General features: G+C 43.2%; 3 protein-coding genes across 4 annotated transcripts; 2 read left to right on the forward strand and 1 right to left on the reverse strand.

Annotated features, from left to right (window-relative positions):
* The first annotated feature begins 421 nt into the window (after positions 1 to 421).
* LRR1 (leucine rich repeat protein 1) lies at positions 422 to 11,602 on the forward strand. 2 transcript variants are annotated; one of them, XM_047767262.1, is made up of 4 exons: positions 422 to 945; positions 4,743 to 4,841; positions 7,760 to 8,481; positions 11,332 to 11,602. In XM_047767262.1, exons 1-4 carry the CDS (start codon positions 733 to 735, stop codon positions 11,570 to 11,572), a joined length of 1,275 nt encoding a protein of 424 aa, XP_047623218.1. In that variant the 5' UTR covers positions 422 to 732; the 3' UTR covers positions 11,573 to 11,602. The 2 variants fall into 2 exon arrangements, with proteins under 2 accessions (XP_047623218.1, XP_047623219.1); XM_047767263.1 differs by lacking the exon at positions 4,743 to 4,841.
* Positions 11,603 to 15,357: 3,755 nt separating this feature from the next.
* Positions 15,358 to 16,665, reverse strand: RPL36AL (ribosomal protein L36a like). The gene is made up of 2 exons (XM_047767265.1): positions 16,516 to 16,665; positions 15,358 to 15,814 (listed from the first exon to the last, which is right to left on the reverse strand). The coding sequence occupies exon 2, from the start codon at positions 15,781 to 15,783 to the stop codon at positions 15,463 to 15,465; it is 321 nt and encodes a 106-aa protein (XP_047623221.1). The 5' UTR covers positions 15,784 to 15,814; positions 16,516 to 16,665; the 3' UTR covers positions 15,358 to 15,462.
* MGAT2 (alpha-1,6-mannosyl-glycoprotein 2-beta-N-acetylglucosaminyltransferase) lies at positions 16,631 to 18,629 on the forward strand. Its single transcript, XM_047767264.1, has one exon. It carries the CDS (start codon positions 17,190 to 17,192, stop codon positions 18,528 to 18,530), a length of 1,341 nt encoding a protein of 446 aa, XP_047623220.1. The 5' UTR covers positions 16,631 to 17,189; the 3' UTR covers positions 18,531 to 18,629.
* The last annotated feature ends 1,122 nt before the right edge of the window (positions 18,630 to 19,751 follow it).

Raw genomic sequence — 19,751 nt, forward strand, 5'->3', positions numbered from 1 at the left:
GGGTCTGGATAGTCTTTCCAAGTCTCAGATGCAGTTAAGCCAGTCACTCCATCCAACCCACTAGGAGTTGCAAAGAGAAAATTTGTTCAACAGAAGCCAAGTCAAATATTGTCATACCCCTTCTGACGTGGCAGGTGTCCCTCCGGAGCACCAAAAACGAACAAACAAACAAAAAAACCAAAATCCCCCCAAAACATCAGCCCTTCAGCGCCGGGGAGTGCCACTTCTTGCCTAGCATTGGGCATCTCGCCGCATTCCAAGCGTAGATGCTGCATAGATAAAAAAGACTCCCCCACCCCCCAAAAGACCCACAGCTGACTTTTCTCGGAAACTCGAGTCCCACGTGCAGCGGAAGCATGTTAAGTGTCAACAGCAGAAACTAGGACTCCGCCCAGACAATAACACTTGCGGCCGTCAGCGAGCGCGCTCCCGAGAAAGGACGCGGTGCCCCGGCCGATCGCCGGTTTCAGGAGGCCTGAACCCTCAGGCGATCCCTTTCCGGGCTCCGCGAGCCGCAGTCACAGTGCATGCAAGGGAGAGGGGACGCCATCTGCCCCTCGCAGGACTCGCGAAAGACGCCGCACGAAGAAAACCCGAGACCTTGGCACACAATTAAGAAGGCAGATTGCCGGACAGCCGCGCGCTCGAGGACCCCGGCGGCGGCGCGGCCCGGCGGGAAGGGGGAAGTTTCAAAGCAGAGAAGGGGGAGTTGGTGGCGGGAGCTTGGGCTAAATGAAGCTGTATTGCGAAGTAGAGGTGATCAGTCGGCACTTGCCGGCCTTGGGGCTGAGGAACCGTGGCAAGGGAGTTCGAGCCGTGTTGAGCCTCTGTCAGCAGGCGCCCAGGACTCAGCCGCGGCCCCGGGCGGGGGGCGAGCGAGGCGGCCCGCACCCCGCCTGCCTGTTCATTTCCACCCTGAAGGACAAGCGCGGGACCCGCTATGAGGTGCGTGGGGCGGGCAGGCTGTGCCAGGGTAGGCACCCGGGCGCTCTTGTCCTGAGCACCCCACCGTTCCCTAGGTTGGGCTTCGTCTTGGGGGTTCCTTAGCGCCCTGTCCCTGAGCTCGCACCACCACCGCCCGGACCCCGGGTCCTGAGCTTCTCCCTAAGGACCTGAAGGAGGGAAGATTTTGAAAGTGCACGTTCTCATGATTTTTCTTGCTCGTTTCTGCGACTTCGATTGACAGCCTTGCTGCTTAGTAGTAGATGACAACGCTGCCCCTTTAAAGCCTTTGAAATTTCAGCCTGCGTGAAACGAAGCTATACGTGATGAAGTATCAGTCCAGTTTGGGGGATTAGTAAAATGGCTGCACTTTGGTTCAGTAGATTCTCTTTCTCCCAGTCTTTTCTCTAGTTTGGTTTGTTTGTTTGAGCGCTTTGTGGGATGATGTATCTAAGTTCTAGACCAAATTAGCACAGTAATAAAGCAGTAATGCCTAGGTTGCATCTTGCATCGGGGTTTTTCGTATGTACATAGCAGTAGTAAACTCTTTAGAAGAAGTTGGAAGTTGAAATAGGCTTTCTAAAGCACGTTTTATAGAATTCTTTTACCTTGATTCCCAGGCTCGTTATCTTGTGAAAATGACTAGAATACACTTCTGCATACTGTAATGAAATTGAGGGGACATTTTATCACTCACCCTTGCATCTGACACTTGACTGGATTTTATAGTTTCTGGGATTATTTCCCTTACAGTGTTGCATTTCACAGTGAATACTTAGTGGAGGAACGGGGATATTTCATTTAGAACTACCGTAATGTTTGATGTAAGTAGGTGAAAGTCTAAATAGTTCCCCCCATTCATGGAATCAATTCATATAATTTTTCTCACTTGCAAGGACTTTAGAAATCAGCATTTTTGTTGTTGTTGTCTGTGCCCATGGCATGTGGAAATTTCTGGGTCAGGGATCGGACCTGAGCTACAGCAGTAACAATACCGAATTCTTAACCTGTTGAGCCACAGAGGAGCTCCACATGTCACTCAATATATTATAAATTAGGAATCTCTTAGGTAACAGAAGTAGATTCATAACCAGAATTGAATCTCCCTTTTCTCCCTGTTGTCTACTTTAAAATCTATCTTTTCATGCCCAGCTCAGGTACTGCCTATTTTAAGAGTCTGTAATGGTCCCTCTCTTAAAACTATGTCAGTAGGTGGAAATTTTAATCAAAATTTTATTGTAAACTGCTTGCTATGTGTAGGGTGCAGTTCTAGATACTGTGGGAAATAAACCTGATTTAGTCAGTGTTTTTCCAAGACTAAGGAGGGAGAAATAAATTATCGCTTACAGTGGTGGGCTATAAGTGCTGCAGTAAATGTAGTAGCAGAGTGGTATAATATCAGAAATGAGATGAATTGTGATTAAAGGCCTTGAGATACTTTTATGGAAGAGACGGTACCACAGGACTTGGGACATAGTAGGATCAAGTCAACATCTCTTGATTGAATTAGGGCGATTTGGTCCTCGTCCTTGAAGTAAGTAGGTATTAGTGCTGAATGTGGAAGTGCCTTGGGGCTCTTAAACTGACTGCTTTTCTGTCCCATAACTTCAGCTGTCATCCATCTGAATGTGATTTCCAAATTTGTATCTTTAGCTAGTCTTCTCCCTTAACTTCCAACTTGAGCCATCTACCTACTCTTCACTTGGATGCGTTTCAGTATTTCAAACTCAAAATATCCCCAAATTAAATTTTCTTGCCACCCCTAAACCTGCTTTTCTGACAGTGTTCAGAAACTCTTTAAGTAGTATTTTGCTCCACTCAGGAAACTTACAGCCTTTTCCACCCTACATTCAATATATTATTGAATTCTTTCAATTCTATTCCTAGGTGGATTTCATATTTTCATATACCTCCTTCCATCCCAGCTGTAATCTAAATCACCCTGGCCCCTTGCCTGGCTAGTTTCTTAAAGGATCTCTCTACCTCTACCACTGTCTTTTTTCCATCTCACTCTCCCCTCTCCCAAAGTTCATTCTTAAACGGTAGTTAAAGGGAACTTTTCAAAATATAGATCTACCATATTCCTAGCTTAAAGTCATTCAGTGAATATCATGTTCTTAGGATAAAATCCAAATTTTTTTTTAAATTTAAAAATTTTTAAAACACATTTATTCTATGGCCACACCCACAACATATGGAAGTTCCTGGGCCAGTGATTGAATCTGAGCCACAGCCCCAGCAATGCCTGATCTTTTTTTTTTTTTAATGCCTGATCTTTTAACCCAGTGCATGGGGCCAAGGTCAAACTCCTACCTCCTCAGCAATTGGAGCCACTGCAGTTGGATTCTTTTTTTTTTTTTTTGTCTTTTTGCCTTTTCTAGGGCTGCTCCCGTGGCATATGGAGATTTCCAGGCTAGGGGTCTAATCAAAGCTGTGGCCGCTGGCCTACACCACAGCCACAGCAGCACCAGATCCAAGCTGCGTCTGTGACCTACACCACAGTTCACAGCAATGCTGGATCCCTAACTCACTGGGCAAGGCCAGGGATTGAACCTGAATCCTCATGGATACTAGTAGGGTTTGTTACTAGCTGAGCCACAATGGGAACTCCCTAAAATCCAAAATTCTTAACATGTTTTATGGAATCTGTCACCATCTAATCTGTTTACCCCTCCAGGGTCGCTTGCCTCTTTTCACTGCATCTTTCAGGCATGCAGAAAGTTTTTTAGCTCCTCACAGTTGCCGGACTCTTTTACTTTCAGCACTTTGCACACATCATTCCATCTTACTGGTATGCTATCCCCTCTCTCTTCTCTCAATATCTTCACTTGCCTATTATCTTCTAGTCCTTCACTTCTAACCTTTAAGGTCACTTTCATACCAGACCAGATTCCTTTGCTATATAAGGTCTTATAGCAGCCTGCACTTCCCCTATCTTCATATTTGTTATGCTTATAATTACTTGTTTAATAACTACTTCTCATTAGATTGGCAACTTAAGTAGTGTAATTATCATGCTGGTCTTATTTACTATTATTGTCCCAAGCTCCCTGTCGCAGATCCTGGTACATAGTGGTGTCTCAATAAATAGTTGTTGAATTGAAATCTAAAGCAGAAGCAAGGAGTGGTGCAACAGGATCAGTGGCATCTCTGCAGCACGAGGACACAGGTTTGTTCCCTGGCCCAGAACAGTGGGTTAAGGGATCTGGCAGTGTTGTGGCTATGACATAGGTCACAGCTGTAGCTTGGATCTGATCTCTGGCCTGGGAACTCCACGTGCCACAGGGCATCCAAAAAAGAAAAAAAAAAAAAACAAGCAACACCAGTCCTTAACAATTTTTGAGTAACTATTACATGTCGGTTACTGTTCTGGCTCCTGGGATATAATAATGAACACAGGAAACAAGATTCCTGCTTTCATGGAGTTTATAATTTTGTGGGAGGCATGACCACCTTAGACTGATGGACTAAAGTTAAGGAGGAAAGTAGCTACTATTGGCAACTCTTACTATAGTCACATGGTTAGAATAGGAGAAAAGAAACATTCAAACACAGGATTCTGTTCTCATAAGAATAAAAAGGTACTGGACGGATAGAACAATAATGTCTTACCAGAAGCTAAATAAAGAGTAGAAATGCCAAAAACAAACAAACAAAAAACAATTTAAATCTTAAAATTCTCAGGCTTAAGGACTAAAAGCTAAACCAAAGCCTGGCAAAGTGACTAGCACATTCAAGTTGTAATAAATATTAAATAACAGTACCTGGTTTTGTCCTTTTTTCCCATTGATTGTAAGCAGCTAAAGGAGAATATTGAGCAATTCTTCACCAAATTTGTGGATGAGGGGAAGGCCACTGTTCGGTTAAAGGAGCCTCCTGTGGATATCTGTCTAAGTAAGGTATGGTATTAATAACATTAATGGTTAAGTTGATTGGCTGCATTTTCTTTAAAGAAGAGGCTTTTAGGATCCTGATATCCCACATAGCTGAATAGGGATGTACACTTGCAGGTATGTTTGAAGAAGTGACTGGCAGCTTCCCAGGCAGACTTAAATGGCTCCAAAATTGTAGAGTCGGTCTCAGAAAAGTTGACTAGGACAGGAAGGAAAACTAGGTTTTCTTCTGTGCCCAAGATGGAGCCTCAGGCTGTTCTTACACAGAACTCTATAAGGCAGGTGGCATAGGTCTACATCTGCCATCTAAATCACAGGTTACAGTGATTCGGTATAAAAAAAAAGGATTAAATGCAATTAGAACCACTTTGGGGATATTTTATTTAAATGCATAAACCATTAGAATAAAAAACTGCTTTCTTGTTTGCCTGATCTCACTTTTTTCTCTCCCCTTTCCCAGAGGGCAGGAACAGTGTCTTGTTCAACGTGGATTATCCCTAACCCCAAGCCAAGCACTTTGCAAACATTAGAAATTTAATAACTTTTTAAGATGTTTGTATTGAATGGAGTTGTCTTGTCATATATTCTCCTGTTAATGTTTTTTTTCATTTTCTCTTGGTATTCAGCCTATGCTTCCACTAACTCCTTCTATCTAAAAACAGAGGAGTTCTTGTTGTGGCTCAGCACTAACGAACCTGATTAGTATCCATGAGGATACAGTTTTGATCCCTGGCCTCCATCAGTGGGTTAAAGGCTCCGGTGTTGCTGTGAGCTTTGGTGTAGCCTGACAACTGCAGCTCCGATTCAACACCTAGCCTGGGAACTTCCATATGCCAAGATTGTGGCCCTAAAAATAAAAAATAAAAACAAACTGAGAGGTCTTACCAATGAAAAACATAGACTAGACGGATTTCTGGAAAGTCAAGTCTAAATCTCCTGCTTCCACTTTATTACTATCTCTTTTGACCTCAACTTTCACTGATGTATTGAAAAGCCTCAAAACTCAGTGATCTTCCTGTTTGCCAGTCATATTGACATTTCTTATCCTTTTCGAGCTGTATAGAATTTGACACTGGTGACCACTGTCTTCATAATAATAAAACCTTATTTTTTTATTTTTTCCTCATGCACAGCATATCAAAGTTCCTGGGCCAGGGATCGAATCCAAGCTGTAGCTGCAACCTATGCCATAGCTGTAGCAATGCTGGACCTGCTGCAGCAGAAACTCCCAAAAACTTTCCTTTCTTGCCATCTGGGATATAGCACTCTACTGGCTTACCTTCCATTTTCTCAGCCTTTCCTTTGTCTCTGGCATCCTTTTGTCTATCCTCAAAATGAAGGCTTCCACCCCCCCACCACCACCCCCACTCTGCCTGTTCTCTTCCGTACCTGCTCTCTGTTCCCATAGTTCATCAGCATTTAATATGTGTAACTCCCAAGTCTGCAAACCTATACCCTCTGCTGGACCTGTTTCACCCAGGTAACCAGACTTTCCTCACTCCTCTTTTGTGTGTGTATGTACTACTGTCAAAATAATATTTAGCTCTTGTCACGTAATTTTCATCTCAAAATTCTTCATTGATTTCCCATATCCTGGTCATTCTGTCCTCCTTACCTTGGCATCAAGCTCATCTGTAGTCTGTCTCCATACTATATTTCTTTCTTTTTTTTTTGTCTTGTTTTATTGTTGTTGTTGTTGTTGTTGCTATTTCTTGGGCCGCTCCCGCCGCATATGGAGGTTCCCAGGCTAGGGGTTGAATCGGAGCTGTAGCCACCGGCCTATGCCAGAGCCACAGCAACGCGGGATCCGAGCCGTGTCTGCAACCTACACCACAGCTCATGGCAACGCCGGATCGTTAACCCACTGAGCAAGGCCAGGGACCGAACCTGCAACCTCATGGTTCCTAGTCAGATTCGTTAACCACTGCGCCACGACGGGAACTCCCATACTACATTTCTATTGCTTTACTCTTCTGCAAAGCTCCACATTGCTACCAAACAGGATCACATACTTCATTTCCCAAACTTGCTGAAAGTTTACTAGTCCTTCACACATAGATGAACTTCTAAAATATCTTACAAGCTTTAGTTATTTCTTTTCCTTTTTATGGCCACAATTGCAGGATATGGAAGTTCCCAGGCTAAGGGTGGAATCAGAGCTGCAGCTGCAAGCCTGTGCCACGGCAACAGCAACACAGGATCTGAGCCTCATCTGTCACCTACACTGCAGCTTGCAGCAGTGCTGGATCCTTAACCCCCTGAGCCACAAAGGAAACTCCAAGTATTAGTTATTTTATTGATGGCATAATTCACTCACCACTTTATTAGTGATTTTTCTATCAACCTGGAAGCAGTCTCTTGCTTTTGATATTTTCTAGTACTTTGGCAGTGAGTGTTATTTGGCCCTACGTTTAACAGGGTCATTGCTTTTTCTCAGACTCTAGTCTTTGTGAACGGCCCCCTTGAGGGTTTTGCAGTGCACAGCTCTACCTCAGCCTATCTCAGAGACACTGGAGATTTGAGTTGGTTCATCTTAAACCCAAATCTTAACTGGAATCTTTTCGTGCTTTCCCATTTAATTTTATACTCATATGATTCCCCTTTCAACAGTTTTATTTAGACTATGTCTTGCAACATAATTTTTTTTCAGAAAGTTAAAGTTTTTGGTATCTATATTGAAATGTAGTGAAAACAGAATACTAAAAAAAAAGTTCGCAGCTATTTTCAATAAATGATTGCATCGCTTGTATGTTTAACTTTACAGATTTTATTTAGGATGAATTAGCATGCATGTGTTATCTAAAATGGATTTTAGGAGTTCCCCTGTGGCGCAGTGGGTTACACATGCTGAGGGCTCGGCCAATAAATAGATACATAACATAAAGTGGAATTTATAATTGTGCAACTTGTTTTTATGTATTCAGGCCAATTCCAGCAGCTTAAAGGGTTTCCTGTCAGCTGTGAGACTGGCTCATAGAGGCTGTGATGTTGCAGTGCCGCTTTCAACCCTCACACCAGTGAAGACTTCAGAATTTGAAAAATTTAAAACTAAAATGGTTATCACATCCAAAAAGGACTATCCTCTAAGCAAGAATTTCCCATATTCTTTGGAACACCTTCAGACTTCTTATTGTGGGCTTGTCCGAGTTGATATGCGTATGCTTTGCTTAAAAAACCTTAAAAAATTAGACTTGAGTCATAACCATATAAAAAAGCTTCCAGCTACAATTGGAGACCTCATACACCTTCAAGATCTTAACCTGAATGACAATCACTTGGAGACGTTTAGTGTTGCCTTGTGTCAGTCTACACTGCAGAAGTCACTTCGGAGTTTGGATCTCAGCAAGAACAAAATTAAGGCACTCCCCGTGCAGTTTTGCCAATTCCGAGAACTTACAGATTTAAAACTTGATGATAATGAATTGATTCGACTTCCTTTCAAGATGGGACAACTGAAAAGCCTGCGTTTTTTGTCTGCAGCTCGAAATAAGCTTCCATTTTTGCCTAGTGAATTTAAAAATTTATCTCTTGAGTACTTGGATCTTTTTGGAAATACTTTTGAACCACCAAAAGTCCTTCCAGTTATAAAGCTGCAAGTGCCATTAACTTTATTGGAATCTTCCGCACGAACGATTTTATATAATAGGTAAGATTTTGATAGCATCCTGGTATTATCATCCTCAGAGTAACAAAGTCTTTAACAGAGCACAATCTGATGATTTGCTCCATTGGCCTTCTTGCTTTTCCTTACCTCTGCTTGCAATACTTTTCCTCCTAAGCTCACTTTTCTTAATTCAGTTCTCTGCCCAGAGTGGCACCTGGCTTTCCTCACTACCCTATCTAGAGTTTTATCCCTGACCCCCTTATAGGACTTGACTTTTTTTTTTTTTTTGTCATAGGTTTTAACCTGGACTGTATATATATATATATATATATATATATATATATATATATATATATATACACACACACACACACACATTAGGGTGCACCTGGAGCATATGAAGGTTCTGAGGATAGGGATCGAATCAGATCTGCAGCCTCTGGCCTAATGCCAGATCCGAGCCACATCTTCGACCTACATAGCACTCACGGCAACACCAAATCCTTAACCCTCTGAGCAAGGCCAGGGATTGAACCTGCATCCTCATGGATGATAGATTCGTTTCCACTGAGCCATGATGGGAACTCCCTGGAATGATATATTTTTTTTAACATTTGTTTCTTTTCTATCAAATTTTCTAGAATATAAGATCCATGAAGGCATGGACTTGGTCTTTTTTTTTTTTTTTTTTCTTTTTATAGCTGTATCTGTGGCATATGGAAGTTCCCAGGCCAGGAGTCGAATCAGAGCTACAGCTGAGGCCTCTGCCATAGCCACTGCAACACCAGATCTAAGCTGCATCTGCAAAATTCACAGCTTTTCGCAATCCCACATCCTTAACTAACACACTGAGGGAGGCCAGGGATCGAACGCACATCCTCACAGAGACAATATCAGGTTCTTAACCCACTGAGCCACAGCAGGAACTCCTGGACTTGGTCTTTTTTCTCCACTATTTCACTAGGGTCCAAAATGTGTCTATCCCCCATACCTGCAGTATGTTAGTCATTTAACAAACACATGAGTGGGAGTACCCATTGTGGCTCAGCAGTTAACGAACCCAGCTGGTATCCATGGGGACACAGGTTCAATCCCTGGCCTCGATCAGTGGGTTGAGGATCCAGCATTGCTGTGAGCTGTGGTGTAAGTCGCAGATGCGATTCAGATCCCACATTGCTGTGGCTGCAGTGTAGGCAAGCAGCTGTAGCTCCGATTTGGCCCCTAGCCTGGGAACTCCCATATGCCATGAGTGCAGCCCTAAAAAGAAAAGAAAAAAAAAAACTCATATGAATGAATGAATGACATTGTTTCTCAGACTCTGTTCCCCTGACCAGCATCAACATCACCTAGGGACGTGTTAGAGATGTGAGGGTTTTTTTTTCTTTTCTTTTTTTAGTCTTTTTAGGGCCGTACCTGGTGACATATGGAAATTCCTGGGCTAGGGATCAAATCGTAGCTATAGCTGCCAGCCTATGCCACAGCCGCAGCAGGATCTGAGACATGTCTCTGACCTACACCACAGCTCATGGCAATGCCAGATCCTCCCACTGAGTGAGGCTAGCAATCGAACCCACACCCTCATGGATACTAGTCAGGTTCCTTACCACTGAGCCACAGTGGGAACTCCTGACTCTAATCTTAACTAAAGTATAATGTTGCATGTTTTCAGCTCCATAGTTTTAAAAAGAATATAGATCCAAAGTGATGAAAACAGCACCTGTTAACCTAGTTTTTGATAATTTGTCCTTATCTACTAGTTGCAAACAGTTATAGCCTGTTAGAAAAATATGTGGAATTTAAAATTATCTTAGCTAGGAAAGTTCAGTGTTTAATTGTTTCCTGTATCCTTAGACTGTAACTAATAGCCTGAAATGTAAACATATGGTAGACACTTCCTAGTACAGTTTTTTTTTAACTTTGTTACTTATATAAGCAACAAATTAGTACATGTGAAAAAAAGTTGCAAACAAGTCTAAGCCCAAATCCCTTGTGAAAAGTAAGGCACTATTTTTGATTTGATGTATATCTTTTCAGTCCTTTCTAACAGGGTTTTAAACTCCAGTTTAAGTTAAAATAGTAGGTTTTATTTATTTGTTTGAAAAAGATCTGAATATCTATTATGTGTCAGCCTAGGTACTAGAGAAACAAAAAAGAAAAGAGTGGTGGGGGTAATACAATGTGACTGGGGTATGGTTGTGTTGAGGGTGGAGGAGCAAGCTGGACAGTAGGCAGGCAATCTAGAGACTGTCTCTCAGCATCTTGTAGATGAGGGCAAAAAGTAATTTGATTTGATTTTAATTGCATTGGGTGCCACTGAAGTTTCAAGCAAGAGAGTGAATGATTTAAGCAAGGTTACGAGGCTTTCTTGGCACTTGGCATGTAAAGTAAAACCAATGACCCAAACAACATATATTTTAAATTTGTTTCACACAGTTTGAAATTCCCTTTTGAACACTTGATACCTAGGAGAGTAAATGGATTCATTTAAATAAATCTTTCTTCACCTTTAGAACTGAGTAATTCTCTCATTAGCATTATAAGAATTGTATGATGGAGCCATACGTTTAAATTATGTTACAGTGGTCATACAATATCACTGTAAAGGATAGATGACTCTTTCATTGTATTCTGTGGGTTATGCTATTAAGTGTTAGTGCTAAAAGATATTTTATGGAATAGTAGAGGTCCTCTTAGATTTGCATTATGTTATATGCTATTATGTAGTGTATTTTTTCCCATTCATACCAGTTTGGAAAAAAATAAACTGAGTTAATTAGTAATTTTATTTTTCCATGATTATAATTTAGTGTACAATAATTCATGACCTTACACATTAAGTTCTGAATCTGGTAACATATTAAAAAATAGTTTTAAAATATTTTTTTCCAATAGGATTCCATACGGCTCTCATATCATCCCTTTCCATCTTTGCCAAGATTTGGATACTGCAAAAACCTGTGTCTGTGGAAAATTCTGTCTAAGCTGTTTTATTCAAGGAACTACTACCATGAATCTACACTCTGTTGCTCACACAGTGGTCTTAGTGGATAATATGGGTGGCACCGAAGCACCTGTTATCTCATACTTCTGTTCTCTAGCCTGTTATGTAAACTCCTGTGATATGTTAAAGTAATAAGTGATACCATAAAAGAAACTCAGTTTACAGACTAGTTCGGGACTCATTTATGGTTTAAATGTCAAATTGGAGAAAAGATACTTTTTGTGAGGTTGGTTTTTTTTTTCTTTTTATATACTTGCTTGAGGGGAAGAATGTGTATTAGTCTATTTGTGATCATTTGAGTGTAAAATCTTAATTTCATTAAAACCTATTTAACTTTATTATGGCATTAATTTGGGGGGAGGGTTTGTTTTGGCAAAGCCTGTGGCATGTGGAAGTTCCCAGGCCAGGAATCGAACCCACGCTACAGCAGCAACCTGAGCCAATACAATGACAAACCCAGCTCCCTTAACCTGATGTGCCCCTAGGAAACTCCTGTAATTTGACTTTTATCAGTTTATTGCACTTGTGTTGATTTCAGCCTGGTGTTTCCAGAATGAGTTGTGGGAGTATCTTTTGTCTTTTTCTAGGGCCACACCCAAGGCATATGGAGGTTCCCAGGCTAGGGGTCTAATCGGAGCTGTAGCCAATGGCCTACGCCACAGCAACTTGGGATCTGAGTCGCGTCTGTGACCTGCACCACAGCTCACAGCAACGCTGGAGCCTTAACTCACTGAGCAAAGCCATGGATCAAACCTACCACCTCATGGTTCCTAGTCAGATTCGCTAACCACTGAGCCACGACAGGAACGCCAATGAGTTGTGGAGTTATCTTTTAATGTTAAACAGATATTGATCCCAACTACTCTGGTCAGAGAATTTTCTTATCAACTTTCTTCTTGCATTTTGATTAAAGAAATTGAGTTTCTGTATGCAGAAAATAAAACTTGTATTATCATAGTCTATAGTGAAAATTTGATACGCAACTACATTTAAGTTTTTAAGCACTTCTGTGTTTTTCAGATATATTATTGCTTATATGGAATAGTATATTCACCAAACATATGTTAGGAATTGCTTTGGACAGACTTGTTTCTACAGGTTTTATATTAATCATGTAATCTTTGTTGTAATTTCTAAGTTTTTTAATTTTTAGGGTTAGAACAAGGTTTGGGGTAGCAGGAAGTTGCTACTTTTAACTCTGTTCTGTATTCTGTAAAGGGCTCTTTTTTTATTATTTTAGTCACGTAATATTAAATTTCAATGAAAAAATTAATGGCAGTGTACCAGCTAAAGGATGATGAGAATTTGAACTAGGGCAGAAGTATATAAAAGGAACCTACAGAATAATGTAAATCAACTCTAATAGAAAAAATAAAAGCCTAAAAAAAAATTGGAAGGGAGGAGTTCCCGTCGTGGTACAGTGGCTAACGAATCTGACTAGGAACCATGAGGTTGCAGGTTTGATCCCTGACCTTGCTCAGTGGGTTAAGGATCCAGCATTGCCTTGAGCTGCGGTGTAGGTCACAGACATGGCTCGGATCCCAAGTTGCTGTGGCTCTGGCGTAGGCCATTGGCTACAGCTCGGATTAGACCCCTAGCCTGGGAACCTCCATATGCCGAGGGAGCGGCCCTAGAAAAGGCAAAAAAAAGACAAAAAAATAAAAATAAATAAAAGGAACCAACTTGAAAGAATCGTGAATAATGAAAGCAGAACTGTTCCATTCTTATTATCACTGTTCTTCAAATCAGCCTCCCTCCTAGATAATTGCAGTAGTGTCAAAACTGGTTTCGGGCAACAAAGGAAAGATTAAAAGTAATTGGAGAAAATCCTCTCCATTAACCCAGATCAGAGATTTTAAGCCCAGGCCTTATACTGCCTTCTAGTTGACTCACTTCTGGCTTTGAAAATCAGCAATTCTGTAAATGAGTGAAGTATCTTAAAGTTTTTTTTATTTTTATGGCAGCACCTGCAGCATATACAAGTTTCCTGGGCCAGGGACTGAATGCTAGCCAAAGCTGGGCTGGGACCTACACTGCAGTTCTGGTAATGATGGATCCTTTAACCCACTGCGTTGGGCAGGCTATTGATTGAACCCTTGCCTCCGCAGCTGCCAGAGCCGCTGCAGTCAGATTCTTAACCCAGTGTGCCAGGGCGGGAACTTCCTAGGATTTTCTAAACCCATAAACTGATGAGATATTGCCCATAAATATTATAAAATGCCCATATTAAAATGTTGTCCTTTTCAAAATGGTTTTATGGTATATTTAAGAGTAAATTAGCACACACCTGATTTTCATATGTTCCTGTAGTAAGACTATTTCTTCATCAATAAAGGCAGATGTTAATAGCCTACTTTGGGAATGAGTGTTAATCAAGTTATTCCTACACCCTAGCCCTTTGCATTCTTGCTCATCTAGAAGCCATCCCCAAGTTCCTTAGCCAACTTAAAATTCATATACAGAAATAAGAGAACTTGTCCTCTTCTCATAGCTCATTTCCCTTTCTCAGTTTTTCACTTAATACTCAATTTATTTTTCTTTCTTGCCTTCCATAGGTGATTACTAGGCTCACTTGAGTTTAACCTTCCATTCTGTTTTCAGTTAACTTCTTACCTCTTCAACACTCCCAACAGTCAGGGTTTAACATTTGAGTACCTCCCAGGGTATGTTCTGAAAAGTTCAAAGGATGGAATTCATGTTGTTATGGACTCCATTTTTTTCACTTGCTTCAGAACTTTTTGTAATTACAAGTCAATTTTCAACTCCTGCTTTACATTCAAGACCAAGGTCTATGGGAGTTCCTGTGGTGGCTCAGTGGTAATGAACCCTACTAGTATCCAGGAGGATGCAGGTTTGATCCCTGGCCTCCCTCTGTGGGTTAAGGATCCAGAATTGCTCAGAGCTGTGGTGTAGGTTACAGACATAGCCACTCTGTTTCTGATCATAGCGCCTTTTCCCCTGGGAATACAGGATCCTGAGTGACTGTGATGTAGGCTAGCAGCCACAGCTCCCGTTGGACCCCTCACCTGGGAACCTCCATATGCTTTGGGGTGGGGTGAGGGCTAAAAAAAAACCAAGGTCTAAGAAAAGGTTGTCTAGAAAAACCTATGGTAACATTGTACGTCTCTGCTGTCCAATGGGGTGGTCACTAACCACATGCAGCTAGTATAACTGAGAAACTACATTTTTTTTTTGTCTTTTGTCTTTTTTGTTGTTGTTGTTGTTGCTATTTCTTGGGCCGCTCCCGTGGCATATGGAGATTCCCAGGCTAGCGGTTGAATCGGAGCTGTAGCCACCGGCCTACACCAGAGCCACAGCAACGCAGGATCCGAGCCGCGTCTGCAACCTACACCACAGCTCACGACAACGCCGGATCCTTAACCCACTGAGCAAGGGCAGGGACCGAACCTGCAACCTCATGGTTCCTAGTCGGATTCGTTAACCACTGCGCCACGACGGGAACTCCAGAAACTGCATTTTTAATGTAAATAGCTATATGTGGCTAGTATGCCCTACTGGACCATACCCTTGCAAAAAGTCAGCTATTTTTACCCCTTCAACTTGGATCCTCTACTCCACCCAGTCTGCTATACACAGGCCTACCTTATCTTTTCCATGTACTTTTTTCAAAATCTGATTGAGACTTTCCCCAGCAGCTCAATCATAATCATTTACTCACCCAACAGATATGAAACTGACGTGAAAAGTATTAGTTTTTTCCCTGCCTTATGATTTATCTCCATAACCTAGTTATAAAATTTGAGGTGGGACTCCTATCTTTACATATAAATCAACATTCCAAGTCTTATGGAACTAAATTTAAATGAGAATTTGAAATGAACCTTAATTCTCTAACTTCCTTAATTTAGAACCAAAATAAGCACAAGATCCTATTTATATTTTAAAAATACAAAAGATTTCAGTAAGGATATCACTGTATTTATTCTCATACAGGCATTCTTTTTCCCCCTATGGCTTCAACACCTTCCTCTCAAATATAGAATGAGAAAAATTCTCAAGGCTTAGAACTGGATCACTTGGCCCTTTCTCTTCTTATCTCCTCCAAGTTCAAAATGCTTGCATCTCTTAATTGCCAGCATCCTCTTGGATCTGCAGTTGGGCTCAACACATTCAAGCCTCAGCACAATCTTCTTTGTGGTTTTAGCCTTCTTCCGGAAAATTGGCTTTGTTTGCCCGCCATAGCCACTCTGTTTCCGATCATAGCGCCTCTTTCCCTGGGCATAGAGGGAATCCTTGCCCTTCTTATACTGGGTCACTTTGTGAGGCTGATGTTTTCCACACTTCTTACAGAAAGTCCTTCGGGTTTTAGGTACGTTGACCATCTTAGCAACAGGGGTGTTTTCACGATGAATACTGTGGTAAAATATTTAAAATACAGCAACAGACGTTAAACATTTTAAATTTTAAGTTTTGTAAATATGGAAATAGTAACATTACAGAAATCATTAACGTATAAATGCACCAAATACGCATTTTCCACACGAATAAATATATATATGTGCACAACTCTTTAGAAGGCTAATCATCGGAGCAGTGATAAAATGAGGCTCACTAAAAAAGGGCCAGAGCAGCAGCATAGGATGCCCTATACAGTCAGGTCCCCCTACTGACTCTAAGTCCCAAAGTGGGTTCCTTTGGTCCTTAATTTACCGTGGTTACCCAACAACTAAAGCGTGGTCGTGTGATAATCTACTCTTCTTCGGGAGAGTGGGAGAGTGAGCGCGAGAGCCAGTCTGGCTCCGGGTGCGGTGTAGCTGGTGCCAAGGCCGAGCCCGGCCCTTCTCCGAGGATCGCAGCAACGTGGTTTGACTTCTCCCTCCGAAACACGGTCTCCCTTCAGCGGCCCCGAAGGCTGACGTGTCCTTAACAAGTGCCTCCCGGCCCGGCAGCCGCCATGCGGGAGCCCCTTCCCGGAAGGGAGAAGCCCGTTCTTGAAACCCCCCAAGGCGGCGGGCCTCGCCCTCCTTCTCCTACCAGGGCTCGCCCGGCCACCCCGGGATCCTGAGCTCCGGGGGGCTCCAGTCGAGACCGCTACCACTCCGCGTGTAGCTTACCAGTAAAACCGATGTCCACGTTCCGGGTCTCGCTCTGCTCTAGCCTCACCGGAAAAGGAGGATCGGGACGGAAGCAGGAACTGAGCCTGAGCGACAGCGCCGCGGCCCAATAGGAGGCGGGCAGCGACGCCCGGTCGTCTCCCGACGCGTCGGGGAAGCTCCAACCGACTGCCCGATGGGCGGGCCGGAGGGGTGTGGGCCCGGGGGCCGCGGCGCTCCGCGGGCCAGTTGCTGGTTGTCAGGACAGTCTCCGCGGGAGTGGGACGAGGTTGCGTCCCTCGGTCCGGGACGTCCGGTGCCAGCGTAAGGATGAAAGCCCAGAGGACGCAGGGCCGCTGGAAGCGCAGGTAACGGAGCCGGGGTGCGGTGGGGCCGCGGCGGGCTTCTCGGACCCGTGCCGGATGGAGAGGACCGAGGCGACGCTGAGTCGCGGCTCCTAGCGGCGGGACAGCCTGAGCTGCAGCTGCCAGGCGAGGATGTGTGGAGCCCGGGCGGCACAGGGGAGCTGAGCGCCTTCGGGCCCCAGGACCCCCGGGGCCAGGGATGAGTTAGCGAGGGCAGCCGCGGAGGCCCATTCCGATCGCTGCAGGCCACGGCCGCCGCCCGCCCGCCCTTTCCGTGCGGGATCCGCTAGCTCCTTTACGCGCCTGCCCGCGCTCCCAGCCCCGGAGACCATGAGGTTCCGCATCTACAAGCGGAAGGTGCTGATCTTGACGCTCGTGGTGGCCGCCTGCGGCTTCGTCCTCTGGAGCAGCAATGGGCGACAAAGGAAGAATGAGGCCCTCGCCCCGCCGCTGCTGGACGCCGAGCCCGTGCGGGGTGCGGGCGCCCGGGCCGGGGACCATCCTGCCATATCCGTGGGCATCCGCCGGGGCTCCAACGATTCGGCGGCTCCGCTGGTCGCGGCAGCCCCGCAGCCCGAGGTGGACAACCTGACGCTGCGGTACCGGTCCCTAGTGTACCAGCTGAACTTTGACCAGACGTTGAGGAATGTGGATAAGGCCAGCTCCTGGGTCCCCCGCGAGCTTGTGCTGGTAGTCCAGGTGCACAACCGGCCCGAATACCTCAAACTGCTCCTGGACTCACTTCGGAAAGCCCAGGGAATCGACAACGTCCTCGTCATCTTTAGCCATGACTTCTGGTCGACTGAGATTAATCAGCTGATCGCTGGGGTGGATTTCTGTCCGGTTCTGCAGGTGTTCTTTCCTTTCAGCATTCAGTTGTACCCTAACGAGTTTCCGGGTACTGACCCCAGAGATTGCCCTAGAGACCTGGAGAAGAATGCAGCTTTGAAGATGGGATGCATTAATGCTGAATATCCCGACTCCTTCGGCCATTACAGAGAGGCCAAGTTCTCCCAAACCAAACACCACTGGTGGTGGAAGCTGCATTTCGTATGGGAGAGGGTCAAAGTCCTTCGAGACTATGCTGGCCTCATACTTTTCCTAGAGGAGGATCACTACGTAGCCCCAGACTTTTACCATGTCTTCAAAAAGATGTGGAAATTAAAGCAGCAAGAGTGTCCTGAGTGTGACGTTCTCTCCCTGGGGACCTATACTACCGTTCGCAGTTTCCATGACGTTGCTGACAAGGTAGATGTGAAAACGTGGAAATCCACGGAGCACAATATGGGTCTGGCCTTGACCCGGGATGCCTATCAGAAGCTGATCGAGTGCACAGACACTTTCTGTACTTATGATGATTATAACTGGGACTGGACACTTCAATATTTGACTGTATCTTGTCTTCCAAAATTTTGGAAAGTGCTGGTTCCTCAGGTTCCTAGGATTTTTCATGCTGGAGACTGTGGTATGCATCACAAAAAAACCTGTAGACCATCCACACAGAGTGCCCAAATTGAGTCACTCTTAAATAGTAACAAACAGTACATGTTTCCCGAAACTTTAACTATCAGTGAAAAATTGACAGCAGCCCTTTCCCCACCTAGGAAAAATGGAGGGTGGGGAGACATTAGGGACCATGAACTCTGTAAGAGTTATAGAAGACTGCAGTAAAAAAAAAAAAAATACTCAATTGCAAAAGGTGACAGTCTTCTATTTTTGATATTTGTCCAAAACAGGATATACAATTGAATAAAAGAGTTTAGGAACTGGTTTCTGCTTTAATACAACAACAAAATTCTTATAAAAGTTGTCCAAATATAGTAATCTTTTCCTCTTGTCTGATTAAGATTTAAAACACAAGTTTTCACTTTGTGAGTTGGGTTTTAAAGTTTCTTGTGTGTCTGCTGAAGGAAATCATTGTTAACCGGTAAAAGGGGAAATTTTATTTAAATTGCATCTATTAATCTTTTTATCTGGAACTTTGTACACTTTTCCACTTTCAAAACTTATATTACATACAGCAAAGTTTATTTAAAATTGTCATACCAGTTAAAAGTATTACCATGAAATTGCTAAGAGTATTAACAAGCCCAGCTTCATTCTTGATAACAGTTACTAGGAAAGGATTGCTTCACCGGCTTTATAATTCGAAAGTTATGTTTTTTAAACACCCTGACAGAGCAGAGTCACTTTCAGTATTACAGATTCTTGTATTGTTGTGTTAAGATTTGCCTGTGCTTTGGAACATTCATAGGACACACTTTCTTTTGGAATGTATTTGATTGATAAGAAAGTTTAAACACTGTTTTCACCTCAATGTAGAAATACAGTGGTTTCTTTTTTTTTTTTTAGTGCTGCCAAAATAAAACTCATTTTTGCATAAAAAGGTTCCTAATCATTTTGCAGAATAAACCTATAAACCAAAGTCCAGTAAAGACATTCTAAAAGTTTTAAAGTTAGCATTACATCTTATCTGTACATTGTATAACAGAGTTTGAAATACCAGCTCTTGATAGTGCATTCCCTTTGGAAGAAACTGGCTTTCAAATCAGCCAGGCATAGATAATGAGCAATAAAAAGCTGCTGTGTAAGTAAAATACAGCCAGAAATGATACAAAGTTCAGTCCTGCCAAGGTGAAACATGTTCTAGTGCCAGCTTTAACAGAACTCATACTTTTTTTTGGTGTTTTTTCTTGGCCATGCCTGCAGTATGTGGAAGTTCCCTGGCCAGGGATCAACCCAGGCAGCTGCAGTGACAATACAACAGCAACAGCAGGATCTTTAACCTGCTGCACCACAAGGGAACTCCCTTTCAAAAGAACAGACACAGTAAACAATAGGAAACAGGCTTAAAATTTACTCCAAATTGAACATGTTTCCCTTAGCAGTATC

Source organism: Phacochoerus africanus, chromosome 2, assembly GCF_016906955.1.
Source record: "Phacochoerus africanus isolate WHEZ1 chromosome 2, ROS_Pafr_v1, whole genome shotgun sequence".
Taxonomy (NCBI): Eukaryota; Metazoa; Chordata; class Mammalia; order Artiodactyla; family Suidae; genus Phacochoerus; species Phacochoerus africanus.